Source organism: Perca flavescens, chromosome 1 (assembly GCF_004354835.1).
Source record: "Perca flavescens isolate YP-PL-M2 chromosome 1, PFLA_1.0, whole genome shotgun sequence".
Lineage (NCBI taxonomy): Eukaryota > Metazoa > Chordata > Actinopteri > Perciformes > Percidae > Perca > Perca flavescens.
In genome coordinates, this window is record NC_041331.1 from 40,314,547 (window position 1) to 40,329,602 (window position 15,056).

Genomic DNA, 15,056 nt, shown 5'->3' on the forward strand with positions numbered 1-15,056 from the left:
TTATAAATAGTTAAGGGGTATGAATATGAAAAACCTAAACAGAACCAAAGCTATACAAATGTTAATGTTAATACAGTATGTATTGTTATTAGAGCTGCAATGACTAATTTCATTATAAATTAATCTGCTAATTATATTCTCATTTTTAGAATTGTACCTTGACCGAACGTGAAAACTTTGCCATCTTTGGTTAAAGCCACAGAGAACTGTGTTCCACATGCCACTTTCTTGATGCCGATTCCACACAACACGTCCACTTTCTAAGGAATCAAACAATTCCCCCCAAAAAAACTTGATTACATTCATTTAAAAACAAAATCATATGATTATTTTCTGAAGTGAACATAAAATTTTAACAGGTCAAATAACGCAAGAGGCCACACAGTGCCACAGCACCTACCTGAGGTGAGGACTTGGCTGTGGAATTGCCGAGTCCCAGTTTTCCGTAGTCTCCGTCACCAAAAGCCCAAACCATCGTTCCATCAGCGGAGACGACTAAAGTGTGGTTCAAACCACAAGCCACCTAAGGAAGGAACACATGGCAATCTAAACTCAGAAAGGGTGTCAATCATCTGTGTTTAACAGACGAGTGCTTCTTTCTGTAGTCCTGTCGGTGAACACGGTAATTGTGGCATACAAACTCAGCATGTGAAAAAAAGAATCCGCAAAATCGTTAAATAAATGTCAACTTCTCCCCTTGGTAAAGTGTAACACTCTTCTGTCGTACCTGTCCGACTTGGTAGCCCTCCAGAGCGGTGACCTTTTCCGGTAACTTCTTGTTCGAGGTGTTTCCCAAACCCAGTCTGCCGTAATCCCCGTTCCCAAATGTGAAAAGCTTCCCATCAGCGGTTACTACTGCAGAGTGTTTGAACCCACAGGACATCTGAAGAGCAAAAAGAGCAAAGTGAAGAAGATCGTGACACCAAAATGATATATTACTATCAGGTATCCTTGAAATAAATGGTATATTGCAGTCTCTACATTTACCAGAACTGAATAAAACCCCTTCTTCTATATCCTTTGTGTTCCTAAACACTCTTGGGGAGGGAGAAGACTGACCTGCACCACCTCCTCTCCTTGCAGCGCTTCGATCTGTCTCGGTCGGCGCTGGCGGTCGCTGTTCCCGTGGCCCAGCTTACCGTAGTCCCCGTCTCCCCAGCTGAACACCTCACCGCTCTCCGTCAGAGCCATGGAATGGCCGTCGCTGCCGCATGACGTCACCAGCTGAGTCACAACAAAACCTGAGGGGCACAGAGACGACCACAGTGTCATGGCGGAGGTAATGACAGTTATTGAAGTAGCCCTCTCATCACTGCATTGATTTGGAAAGATAATTTGTAAGAACGCCTATTTTTTTTTCTGGAGCAACTTTAACGCAGCATATTATAAACATTTTTTATCTTATTAGACATTCGCACCCTTCCCTCCACTTGTTATCGTGGTAAATGTTAGCAACACAGAATAACACAACTTCTACTACTGTAGAATGTGTCGATATATTTCCAAGTGCAGGGTTGGGTTTTAATAACCGGTTGTGCTTTGTTCCATTTTATGCCGTTTTCCACTGCATGGTATGGACTGACTCATTCTTTTTTGGTTTTCCCATCAGTAAAAGTCCTGGACAGTACCTGGTACTTTTTTTGGTTCCAGCTCTGTCGAGGCTCCAAGCGAGCTGAGTCGATACTAGAAGGTGGAGTTAAAACACTGGAGACCAGTGATTGGTCAGAGAGAATTGTTACAAGCGCAACACCATAGACAGTATATAATGGACCAATAGACCCCGTTGCTCTGGACGGAGACCAGTGAAGGCTATTAGAAGCACTTTTCCGGTGATGGCCAGCTTTACTGCGCAGCCTCCAACTGAGAGAATGTGACGTGAGCAACGTGTCTGAAAGTGTGAAGTCTTCTGGTAGCTGTGCCGAGAGAAATCTCAATCATTCCCAATCTTACAGATACGGAGACTGTAGGTGTATGTAAGGAGATAACATGGGCACAGGCTAATTATTGATCACTAACATGCTAGTTAACATTAGTAATTAAACCTAAACAGCTCATGTAAGTTGAAACTGCCTGCGAGCTTCTCCTGTACTATACGGTAATTCCTCTACTATGCGACAGTAAGTCACTAGGTTATGACACAATCGTTAGCTTATTTTTACAAAAACGTTCTGCTACGGAGCCATAACGTGAGGTACAAGGTAATGAAGCCTTTTATACATTGTCGTGTTTCTTTGGAACTAAACAACGGACAAATAGAGTCTTTAAACGCTTCTGATGTAAAGTTATTTGCAGTCAAGTGACGTAAAAAAAAAATGGCGGTCAGCGGAATGCTAACAGGAGGTGATGGCCAGTTAGCAACAAAATGGCGCCATGATGGCTCGAGTTCTGAAGCGAAGCTTACCCACTTGCGCGACACGGGACATTCTGCACAAACACGCCATTTTTAAACAGCAAAGCTACCGTCAACAGCGGCCGCAATGGTTTTATTCACTCGACCCAGATTTTTAAAAATGGGAGCCTGCAAAACTAACTAACTCTGTTTGGCTGCTGATGAAAGGATTCAGCAAGTGTCGTGTTAAAGATGATGTCACAGCAGTATCAAGTGGCGGCGCTATGGCGATCAGCTGAGAATCCCGCTTCCACTGAGAGGGTACTAGCCACAGCAGAAAATGATAAGAGAAAAGTCTTGGTACCAAAAAAGTGAATCGAGTCAAGCAGAAACTCACTGAATTGTTTAAGATCTAATTACAGATCTTTGAGTCTTAGTGATTTATAAATACGGTTGGGTATCGTTTGGAGTTTTTCTGATACCGGTGCTAAAACGATACTTTTAAAACGGTGCCTAAACCGATACTTTTTAAAAATATATGTATTTATTTTTTAAAAAGGAGCCCAAAATGACAGTCGGCGACATTAAAGAACGGCTTGTTTATTGCTAAGGCCATATGGTCAAAATGAAATGATTTATTAAAAATGCAATAACAATAACTTATTTCACCAGTAAAATTCCTGTTAAACAACAAAAACAACCACTGTATGGGAAAAGGGTATTTTACAATAACTTTGAATGCAGCACGAGGCTGGCAAGGCGAGTTTCAAGTGAACGCAACATCTGTGTTGTTTTTCAGACAATTGCAGCTACAGACTGTTGTTGGAATTCTCTTCAAATGCAGTCACACTTTTACACCGTTTAACTGTCAGCGTTTTAACCGTGTTTAATCCAGCTGCTAGCTAACGGTAGGCTAACGTTTCCTCCTGCCAAGTGTAGTGTTAACTAGCGTGCCTCTAACTTTCGTTTTGGAGCATCAGAGAGAAGCGCAGGAATTTAAGTGGCAACAAAATATGGCACCGAAATCTGCGTTGCTATTCGCTCCGGAAGATAACGGTCGTTAAGGCACCGGTGCCGTATTAGCACCGGGTCTCGGTACCAGACCCTATTTATAAATGTAGTTACTTAAACCTGATTAAATTTGATAAGTGATTAGAAAGGATTCAGATTAGATAATATGCTATTTAACCACAACTCTATCCGAGTGCCATTAGAGAACAAACACGTGATCCATCATCCATCATCTAACAGTATGTACAGTTTTTGAAGCACCACCTTGAAGAGCTGAGATGACGGTGAGAACATGCAGGTCATCAGAGTTGCCCTGACCCAGACGGCCGTAGCTGCCCTCCCCACAGGCCAACACTGTCCCGTTAGGCTGGATCACAAAGGTGCAGTTCTGACCACACACCACCTGAAGGAGGGAAACAAAGAGGAAACAGATGCAGGGAATTACAATCACATTTTAAGACATCGGCCAACAACAGTGATCAGATGTTAAAAGCCAGTATATACATGCAGATTGAGAAAATCATTAGCTCAAAGGGGGCACTCCAGTGATTTAATATTAGCCTTACATAAAGTTTGGGGCAATAAGAGTTTTTGTCTATCGTATGGTTCCAAAAACACTGGATCGTGCATGCATAATATTATTTTTAACATGTTTCTTTTCTTTCTGAATCCCCTGCCACACCAGGCCTGATAGTCGCGTGTCCTAAAACGTTGGCACTAGTCAGTGGCGGAGCCCGTCAGTGAGAGAAATCACCTGATTGGCTTTGTTCAGCTTTAAGCAAATCAGTGCATGAGAAAAGAAACAGAAGTGAGGAAAGCAAGCAAACGCCTGAAGTCAAGACGACAGGGGATCAAAAATAAACGTGTTATATCAAGTAAGATTGTCTTTTTAGCCATTAAGCTCTTTGGCAGAAATTGTTCAGAAACTCAACAGGCTTCACGATCTGCACAAATCAACATCTACACGGTGCAAAAGGCAATAAATGTACTTACTCTTGCAGTAAAGTATACAAAATAATAATAATGTTTTATTTACTCTTGTTGCGATTACAGGCAACAGGTTGGTGTTTTGTGGGTGTAGTAACAGAGACATGACATATCTGTGTACCTGTTGCGCTAGAGAGAAGGATGGGGCGGTGGTTGGCACCAGGATGTTTCTGCCAGCCTCTGCCAGCTGGCCGTGTCGCCCTGCACCCCACAGATACACATCGCACTTCCCCCCAAGGTGCCAGTCCTGCAAACACACAACACACACAAACATGAATAGTGTAGACAAAACGTGAGTTCAAATGGCAGTTATTACCTCCAGAGTCTGAGAATAAACACAGACAAACCATTTATTACAGCTAATCTGGGTATAAACCTCAACTACCTCTGGTCTGGAGGTGGCCCAGGACATGATCTGTTCATCCATACCAGACGCCCATTTACTGTTGTCCTGTAAAAACAGAGTGCAAACACTGTTATTATATGCAACAGTAGGTGTTGATTAGATTAGAAATAGCTGTTTCAGCAGTTAAAGCAGCAGCAGCTGCCTCCCTCACCATGAGCAGAACCATATCATCTTTGGGCACAGGTTCCAGGTCGGGAACAGAGAACGACTCGGAGAAGGCGGCGCCTCGAGCGAGGGCCTCCGCCGCCTTGACCGTTGTAGAGAAGCAGTCCAACCAGGCCCACTCGCTGGCACACCAGACGGCGGTGCCAGACTCTGGTGGGCAGTGTCGGAGGTTAGGAGGCACAGGGGGGCGACACAGGAGCTGGTCCAGGTGGAGTCCCACAGCCAGGGAGGCTAGGCACTGCATATAGGGGCTGTGGACGAGCTGCTCCCCACATACGACGTGGGGCTGGAGGGGGAGAAGAACAGGACATCAGCAACGAGAGGCAACAATGGAGTTTGTAAGTTAAATCACCCTCAGGCGCTCCACAGTAATATCAGTGATTCTAGGAGTTGTTTTTTCGTGCAGTGATGAAGCATTTTGTCTTTTCTCAGGCACCCTGGTCTACCTCTTTTGATTTATAGTCCACGTTTCCCAGAAGGCCATTCAACAAACCCCAAAGGTCACAAAACTAAATAAATTGCTGGCCTAATGGCAGTGGAAGTGTAGATATTACTGTAGTTGCTCAGGGAGAAGTTCCTTACTTGTTCAGGCCTTGTTCTTCTTTCTATGTTTTAATAAGTGAAAAAACCTCAGGGTGTGAGAGAAATGAAGATAGAGAGTGTGGCCCACACTCTCTATCTTCATTTATCTCACACTTTTGATGGCATACCAGCTATACTGTGAGGAAATAAAAAATATATTCTATACTTTAGGGTTGTGGGAGCAGTTTCCAGTATCTTGGTGTTTTTCTTTGCCAGTCTTAAAATCAGAATGTACTGTATGTAATTGTCTGTCCAGGCTTAATTTGGGGTATGCTCAGGTCAGCACATCCAAAACAAAGATATCTCACATCACTGCATATTGAGTCTCAGTAAGTGGCCCCGACCATTCCCAATGATTATAGTTGTACTGTAGGTCTTAATCACACACACATTTAAACTTTTTGCAAAATTCTAAGTTTTGGTGCATGAAAAATGGGACAGCTTAACAGAATCAGACCATTTCCAGTTAACAAAATCGTGAACCACATCTCTTATCACCACACCAACACGCGCTGTCGCTGTGATGCTTTCTGGTGTATTATTTTTATTATAATTATTATTTTTATGATTGCGGATATGATTATTAACATTGATGTATCAATGCCCGTACAAAGAAGGCTTCCTTTGCCGGGATTGTGCATCTGCAACTGTGTATATTGGAGAGAAAATAAACATTGAATGTTATATGTCAGAGCTTCTGTTGCGCACAAGTCTCCACATCCCACAAAATTCTTAAATTGTGGGAAACATAAACCATTTTCTGGCACGCCTGGTTAGCTCACCTGGTTGAGCATGCGCCCCATGTACTCAGTCCCTGCTGCAGCGGCCACAAGTTAGATTCTGACCTGTGGCCCTTTGCTGCATGTCTCCCCCCTCTCTCTCTCTACCCCTTTCCTGTCTTCAGCTGTCCTATCTAATAAAGGTCTAAAATGCCCCAAAAAATATCTTAAAAAAACTGCAATAAAAATATGTTGACATGGTTTTGTTAAGATTATTTAAGATTATGATTTCAATTTAAATGGTGTTTGGCAGTAGATAAATATTGAATGTCTCTGTACCTTCTCGTAGGCGTACTGCTCCTGCAGCATGACAGGCAGTCTCTCCAGGAAGGCCCTCATGCAGGGTGCCATGTTGAGGCCGACCACGCCCTGCTTTTTCAGAGCTGTGCGGCAAGTGGCCAGCACATGGTTGGACGCCATGAACTCTTTGGAGCAGTTCACAACCAGCACATCCTGGAAATGAAGCAGACCAGAGAGTCAATACTGCAAGTATTCATCTCTTTCAGGATGTGGATAGAAACCTGGTAAAATACGAATCAGTTAAAGATGTCGTACCTTCGACCTGTTGGAGCAGACGGCGACACCCACATCTGGGATCCAGACAATGTTCTGGATCGCACCTGAACCGGCTACTACTGTCTGGAGCACTGACCCATCCTGTTACACACACACACACACACACACACACACACACACACACACACACACACACACACACGTTGAACCACATTGTTCCTGTAAGATGATGGTGTAAGGAATAATTTGTTCCTGTCACACATCTTTGTATCTATGTGACTTGTACCTGCAGTATTAGCATGTATCCTGTGTAGGTGTTTTCACCTTGAGTTGTGTATGTCAGTGTGTGTATTTAAGAGTGCGAGTGTTTCTTACCCGCAGGGACCAGATGTTCACAAGGCCTCCCAATCCTCCAGATGCCAGAGCCAGACCATCGGGGCTGAAGGCCAGCGTTCTTACTGGGGTGATGTGGCCCTTCAGCTGGAAAACACATGTTGCTCCATTTCCTGACCACCGGGAAGACTGCAACACAGTGACAGCAGGTAAGTGGGGGAACGCACGGTCTTTTCTCCTACGGCTGTATGTATATGTAGAGGGAATAAACAGCGTGATAAATTGGCATGAATCAGCAGGTTTGGTCAGAAATAATTAGAAGCTGAGGCAAACATCCCATCAACATTCATTAAATGTCCTGAAATTTAAAAATAAAAAAAATTGTATTTAATTTGACATCTTTTACATTATAACATGAAAAAAGCAAATCAAAGTCTCACGTAATTATTTATGAATGTGTGTAAGTACCATGAATTTCGGTTTTGCTTCATTCTCCCACCATCCCTCTGACTCAGGGGAGGATTCTGGGAAGTTAGAGATGTTTTGAGGAACAGTCCAGACTGTGACCAGGCCATTCTGGCAGCATCTGAAAAAAAAACACAGCGACACATGAAAACCCACCCAACCACAGGAAATATTCTTTCACAGAAATATATTATCCTTGTGTCACAAACATGACCGGGTTGAGAATGAGAATGCAGAAGATCAAACGCTGAACACTTAGACCTCCTGCACACTGCCTGCGTGAGCGTGGCGTTTTCTGCGTGGCATTTTCTATGTCTTTGCACACCAGAAACGTGTCTGACGCGGCGCTGCTGCTAGCCTTGTTGCCATACACATAAAACATAAATATATACTGATCTGATTACAGCAAAGACAATGTCGGTATATATATACATATATATATATATATATATATATATATATATATATATATATATATGTATATATATATATATATATATATACATATATATATATATATATATATATATTATATTTATTTTCTTAAATTACATTTATATATCTGCATTTATGTCAAAAGCTAGAGACTTTCAAACATCAAAATGTCATTTATTAATATGTATTTGTGTCAAAACGACATATAAACATCTTTTCGTACTCTATTTTGCCTGGAAACGCTTCCAACACGCTTGTGTGTCACGTGAAAAATAGGCGTCGGTTCTATATCTAGCAGGCACACGTTTTCGGCGCGGCTCGAGTGTGCGTGTCACGCAGGCAATGTGTTAAGTTTTAACCTGTTAACGTGGGAGCCGAAATAAAAACGGACTCGCCCCGCCGCTGACACACTCACGCCACACAGCCAGTGTGCAGGAGCCCTTACGGTCAGCAGTGACTCATTTCAAATGTGCCTATATGTGTGAATGTTGACCTTCGATCTGTTAACTACTTACATACTATTGGACAGTTTCATCTGAAGCACAGTATCATATTTTATACATTTTTATAAAAACGTCTTGTTTGATCTAAGAACTATTTTTGAAAATCTTTTTCTGTAAAGTAACTCCAGCTGTCAAACAAATTTAGTGCAGTAAAAAGTACAATATTTCCCTCTGTGATGTAGAAGTAGAAAGTAGGATAAAATTGAAATACTCATGTAAGTAAAAGTAGCTCAAAAATGTACCAAGTTACTTTTCACCACTGGCTAAATCTATGCATCTGAAAAAGCTTGTGAGAATATTCTCCAGCTGCACTTTCTGTAGTTTCTCTTCTCATGATGACTTTATACCGACTTTTATCTATAGCTTTCAAAATGAATATTATGGATTTTAAAGCAATATTGTCACTTCATCAAGAAAGACTTCTCAGACAGACAATTTGAGGAACTCATTTAAAGGATGATTGCAAAATGAGTGTGGAAGAGAACACCACATAAACTCTCTAATAGAACCAGACAGTATAAATCATCCAAAGTCCTGCCTAGTATTTGAGGACAACCTACATGGCTAACATGTTGAGGTGCTTTGGGCCACGTCCCAGCAGGCTGCACCAGGCCACGCCGTTAACCGGGGAGGGGTGTCGAAGACTCTGCACGCAGCGCCAGCCAGAGCCTGAGTCAAAGTGAGAGTCCGGACTGGCCCAGAGCTTCACCGTCTCCTCTTTGGCACAAGTCAGCAAGATCTGTCCAGTGGGATTCCACTTCATACTGGTGATTGACTCCTGTAACAACAACAACATGCAGAAGTATTCAGTTCTGAGAAGGAGTAAAAAATGATTAAATTAAATTAGAGACGCTAATTTAGATTTATTTTTCTGACCGATAACCAACCATCGCTTGTAGAAATAGATAGATAGATACTTTATTGATCCCCAAGGGGAAATTCAAGGTCCCAGCAGCTTAATGCTGCGCACCGAAATATTACATCTACCGCCGGTTACTGCGTTGCGTAACTCTGAACCTCCTGCTGGCTGCTGCGTGGCGCAGCATTTGGTATTCGTCATACCCCATCTGTTTTTGAGAATCTTTTGAAAAATGTGTTTGTATGTTAGTGCTAAGGGAGCATGTTTTAATAAAACCTGTGATTCTTACCTTGACAATGTATTTTATTTCATGCTGCAGAGGCTTAGATATTAAGATTTTGGTAGACGTTGACAATTCTTAATATTTTTTCAGAAAACCTTCAGGAGATAAGGATATTTATCCCAGAATAACATAGGTTTTTTTAGGCGTTTTTAGCAGGCGTTTTAGGAGTAAATGGGTTAAAGACATCACACACACAGGATGATAAAATAAAAAAACAAAAAAAATATGAACAATAAAAGAAAAGTAAATACAAAAATCAAAAATCCACATGAATGTACTAAGGGATATATAAGCATGAGACCCTTGCAGTGACAGGGCAGGTAAGGTGCTCTATGGTAAGGTGCTCTATGAGAGTGTGTGTGATGGTGGTAGTGCAAATAAGTCCAATAGAGCAAGAATATGTAGATATAGTAATATAAAAACTATATAGCAGTGCAAGAATAACGTTTTAAAAAAGACAGCATTAAATATGGGCATTATAACGGAATAAAGTAGACAGTAGGATTAGTTTACCTTGTGTGCATCAATGACCACAATGGCTCCTTTTTCTAAGGGCTCTTTGGACCCCATTAGCAGCTTGCCATCTGCATAGCCCACAGCAAAAGGCTTGTCTTCACTGTACCAGGCTATGTGCATCACTGCCACTGAGAGAGGAGCAGAAGTATCAAACATTTGTAAACAATTTGGCAGGAGTTGTGTCATCTAGAGTATACAGTCAGAAAATATCTTAACAACACTCAGCACAGAGATGTATCACTCATTCGTACCATCTTTCCTGTAGCAGTGCTCCAGCTCGGTGCGGTGCATACTGGAGGTATCCAGCACCTCAATGAGCCCCAGAGATCCATCCATTCGTCCCACCAGCAGCATGTCCTTGGGTTCCCCGCACCACAAGGACTCTGCCTGCTCTTTAGGCCAAGCCAACGCCGACACCCAATGAGGCTGCACATCCAAAAGGCCCCTGCCACCTTAGAGGAAGGGAACGAAAGTCACCGTTAGTGTAGTGCTGTTACCACGGCCAATTTATTACATCGGGAATATGTGTATAATGGACTGTGACGAAAAGAACTAAAGAACTAATTGCACAGCAATGCCCACAGAAAGATGGTAACGCACAGACACAGTCACAGTTCACTGGCACTAGAGAAACTGTGCTCATAAAAGCTAATAAGAATGTGATTGTGGATGTTCATCCTGGAGGCGACCGAAAGTGGCCAAGGACAGATGGCTCCTGCTGCAGGCTGTGTGGTGGGAGGAGGGACATGACGATTGGACCACATCCAGTGAATCTATTTTTAATGGGAGCTATAAATTCTTAATGCCATCTCATTCATATTCCGCTGACCTCACACACACCAGTGCTACAAGTTGAAGCATATTACAAATTTTCAAATTTGAAAAAAAACACGTTTTTCAAATCAAACAGAGTTTATCATTAACATGCCGTCTAATAAAATAAAAAAAACAGAGTCGAGACCCCAGAGGAGCTAGAAAAAAGAAATGCTTACCATTAACTTGCCAGATGTTGACCATTTTCTCCATGGCAGATGCCAGATATTTTCCAGTGACACTCCATGCCAGAGGAGACATACAAGGATCGCTGGGAGATCCCAAACCTGACACGCCCTCCTCTGAAGAGCCATCACTGATGAGAGAACACAGAATAAACACAAATCAGACCAAAACTTAAAGCTGCATTACTTTATTTATTTGGCCGCCTAGAGGCAGCTTTAAATAAAACATCTGATATATTATCACCTCATAAAGTTATGTATATGGGGAAATGTTAGCACATACTAACACTCTATAAAGTTGTTATGGGGAATGTCTTAGCACACAGTTGCGTATTTACACATCAACAGAACATTAGTATTCATTTAAATGTACTGTAAATCCAACATTCACTCTTCTCTGAGCTCTATTTGGTTTTCTCTAACTCTTGAGGAAAATATCTGGCTCCAGCTGCTCAATGCTCTACTTTCTTCACCAGGTAGTCGCTAACTTTGTCCGATTGTCTTCTGGTGCTGGGCAGGTAGTGTGCAGTGGGTTTATCGGAGCGGTTTACGTGATGGAAACGAAGGTGATGAGAGCTGAGTTTGCGGGCCGTAAAACAAAAACAATAGCTAAAAGATTACTACGACTACTTGCGGGGCAAGTTTGTGAACTACTGTAGCTGGCAAGCCAGAAACCACTAAGACAATAGTCAGCTGGGACACGTAAACTCTGGTCATTCTCATTCACAATAGCTTCCCAAACTTTTTCTCTAGACTGTAACGTTTACTCCCACCTTAGCTTTTTGTTCTCGGGATTATAAATCCTTTTATTCAACAAAGTTTTATTGATGAGGGGAAAACGCTCTCTGATTTGAGGAGCGTGCTAACTGCTTGCTTACTGTTAGTTAGCAAATTTGTAGGTCAAAGTTCACCAAAGTTGAACTTCGCCCCCATGAATCTACTGATCGTGGCAATTCCACTGACATGAATTGATTTTGATGCGAAATTTTGATCCTTTGTTTATCCCCAAAAAAAAATATTCGTGCAGCTTTAATAAGCAAATCAAATAAAACATAATATAGCTGCAGAAAAAAAGCATCAAAATAAAGTCCGAGAGCAATTTTGTGACTCCAGTGTGGACTCTGGCCCTGTTTACACGATAACGCTTGCGGGTGAAAACGCCAAAATATTTTATCAGATGTGCCTTTCATTTAGACGGCAACGGTGTTTTTGGGGCTTAAAAACGCAAAAAAGTGAAACCAGCCTCCAGGGTGGAAATCTTAAAAACGCTCCACTGTCGCGTTCCCATCTAAAATGGTGAAAAGGCAAAAGTCTGTTCCGATCTGCTCACGGTGGCTCTCGTTGCTTTGTGGCTTTGTAATCTAAAGTTGTTTGGAGCAATAACTCCACCTCCTCGTCTGTCCAAACAAAATTGTCAGCTTTTGTTGTTCGCTTCGTCATGTTTTAGAGAAGTAGAAGGAAGGTTCTACGCAGACGTGCGTACTTGGTGGTGTTGTGCGTGTGTTGTGTAGCCGCCTGGTGTGCATACTACATCAAATTTCACACACTTTTGCGTCACCACATGCACGCAGATTTCCCCCCCAAAATGCTTGTCTAAACGCGAAATAAAAAGTGAGAACGCAACGGCACTTTTGCGTTTTTTCTTCAGATCGTTTCCGTCTAAACATAGCCTCAATCAACTGATAAAGATGCACAGTGAACTGTACACAGCTTTTCCCTTCATTAACATACTGAGGTTGAATGTAGTATTTGTATTTGTTTCAGAAAGCCTTACTCCTTATTGAAGATGCAGGTCTGCTGGAGGGTGTACTGGTTCTTGGTTACGTTCCACATCCTGACGGTCCCATCGTTACCACTCGTTGCCAACAGGCCTTTCTTACTGCACCAACCACACGTGATGACCTGAGTGAAACAGACTTTATTTAATACCTGTTTATATTCAACATTTTGAGTTCTGACCCAGCCAGGGAACAGTCCTCATCCTACTTTGACTCACTCTGCTCTGGTGAGCCTCTAGCTTGATGAAGGAGCACTTTCGCAGGTCCCCTGCCATGTCGACGAAGGTCTGCGGCCGGCTGTGGTTGTTGTCGCGGTCGTGGGCGGCCAGCGTGCGGACTAGCTGCTGGGCGGCCCACTGGCGGTGCTGCGAGGAGAGCCTGGAGGACAGGCAACAGGCCGCCAAAGCATTGGCCAGCTCTAGAGGCCCTACAGCGGAGGGATTATGGGAAGGATGGGCATACAAGTGCGCAATTAGACCTGCTCGACACGGAACAGAAAGTGACAAGGTGGCCCGGTGAGTGAGAGAAGGAACAAAAATGAAAGTGACAAACAGAAAAACCAAAAGGTGACCCCAATGAACAGAGAGAAACAAGCTGGAACAAGCATGAGTTGTGTGTTCATGACGACTTGACAGACATTACTAATAAATGATAACATCACTACATGAATTATACAAATACATGATAATTATGAGATGATTAAAAATGAAAAAGGCCACAAAGTAAATCAATTTTTTGAAAGATAAAAATATGTAATGTGGCTTAATTAATCAAGGCAGTGTCCTGTTAAGTAGGTTCAATTACTCCTATTTGAAATTAAGAGTAATTGGAAAATATGCAAGAAAAACATCTTATAACTATTTAGTTTTCACAAATATGAAATGTTATTGATTCTGAGACTAATGAATAATAAATCCACATAAACCATGACCAATGGACTGGATAACATGGAGCACCAGCTGATTTGTATCTCCTGCTCCTCCAGGCTACAAACCTCTTTTCTCCAGATCAGCCTTGTCATAAGCAGGTCTGAGTCTGGCGCCTTTATCAGCCAGCAGGGCCACCAGAGCCTGTGTGACCACAAAGTTGGGAGAGGTGACGAGCTTGTTCTCCTCGGCCACGCCACGCAGGAAGCTGGGCAGGAACTTCCTCTGGATGGGGTCGTCCACTGTGGTCAGATTCATGCCGGTAGCAGCCGAGATCAGGTTCTGGAGAGATATGAATATTAAATTCTTGTGAGTTGCAGCTTTAATTTCTTGCTCGTTGTGTCATACCACCATTTTTTCTAATGTTATAACTGCATCTTTCAACATTTTTATTAAGATCTCCGTAATGATTGTTGTATTTTATATATGTCCTAATACTTAATGCTGTGTCAAAAAATGGCTGTAATCAGTATGGTTTGTTGCTTTGTATTGCTTGCATGGCTACATGTACTGAAAAGTGGACTTTGTTGAGGTATTGGTGCACTAATGGTTTTTTTGCTTCCTGTCTTTAAAATGCTTATTTTGTTGCTGTCAATACTCCTTTGTCCTCTATCTAAATGGCAAATAATGTCACCTAAAATGCTTTAAATTTGAATAATCTGAGTCAATAATCAAATAGCTACCTGTCTGAGACACAGAAAAGACATATTTGACTCTTGACTATGATCTGTTAAATGAAACATCAGATCTTAATAAAGCCATGATATGAACTAAGAAGGCTGATGAGTAACATTGTGTACCTGAGTGCAGAGCTGCACCAGCAGCTTTGCGGCGTTGGGACTGTTGGAGGCCAAGCAGCCCACTGCTGTGCTGAGGTAAGCCAGACAGGAGATGGGTTTGCTGGCCTTGGCAGCCCCGCGGGGCCTTTCAGCATGGCCGGAGCCTGATGTAGGACTGGTGGAAAGACCGGCTCGGCCTGCTGCTGCCAGGCACATCAGCCTGACCAAAGTCCTGATGTCGGTCAAACCCAGAGACTCCAGACCGGCTGCAAGGCTGCAGCTCGAGCCACTGTTTGGGAGAGAATGGAGGGTGGAGGGAGGGAGAAGTCATGTTTCAATTAACAGGCAGAAAACTGCTTCCATCTACCTGTGTACATGTGCATTTTAAGAGAACTCTTAAAATAGT

General features: G+C 42.5%; 1 protein-coding gene across 10 annotated transcripts in view; it reads right to left on the minus strand.

Annotated features, from left to right (window-relative positions):
• Positions 1-15,056, minus strand: part of herc1 (HECT and RLD domain containing E3 ubiquitin protein ligase family member 1) — a 79,526-nt gene that overhangs the window by 16,636 nt on the left and 47,834 nt on the right. For 7 of the 10 annotated variants that reach the window (XM_028586118.1, XM_028586136.1, XM_028586113.1 and 4 more), the window contains exons 50-69: positions 14,672-14,939; positions 13,940-14,153; positions 13,164-13,423; positions 12,942-13,069; positions 11,162-11,298; positions 10,421-10,621; positions 10,167-10,297; positions 9,072-9,289; positions 7,577-7,694; positions 7,151-7,354; positions 6,815-6,916; positions 6,539-6,712; positions 4,885-5,184; positions 4,713-4,778; positions 4,449-4,574; positions 3,605-3,743; positions 1,060-1,241; positions 728-883; positions 401-523; positions 158-260 (exon numbers count right to left, since the gene is read on the minus strand). In XM_028586118.1, the coding sequence (XP_028441919.1) occupies positions 158-260; positions 401-523; positions 728-883; positions 1,060-1,241; positions 3,605-3,743; positions 4,449-4,574; positions 4,713-4,778; positions 4,885-5,184; positions 6,539-6,712; positions 6,815-6,916; positions 7,151-7,354; positions 7,577-7,694; positions 9,072-9,289; positions 10,167-10,297; positions 10,421-10,621; positions 11,162-11,298; positions 12,942-13,069; positions 13,164-13,423; positions 13,940-14,153; positions 14,672-14,939 (3,350 nt within the window). The remainder of the gene's footprint in view (positions 1-157; positions 261-400; positions 524-727; positions 884-1,059; positions 1,242-3,604; positions 3,744-4,448; positions 4,575-4,712; positions 4,779-4,884; positions 5,185-6,538; positions 6,713-6,814; positions 6,917-7,150; positions 7,355-7,576; positions 7,695-9,071; positions 9,290-10,166; positions 10,298-10,420; positions 10,622-11,161; positions 11,299-12,941; positions 13,070-13,163; positions 13,424-13,939; positions 14,154-14,671; positions 14,940-15,056) is intronic. The other 3 variants (XM_028586162.1, XM_028586145.1, XM_028586154.1) reach the window with 2 other exon arrangements.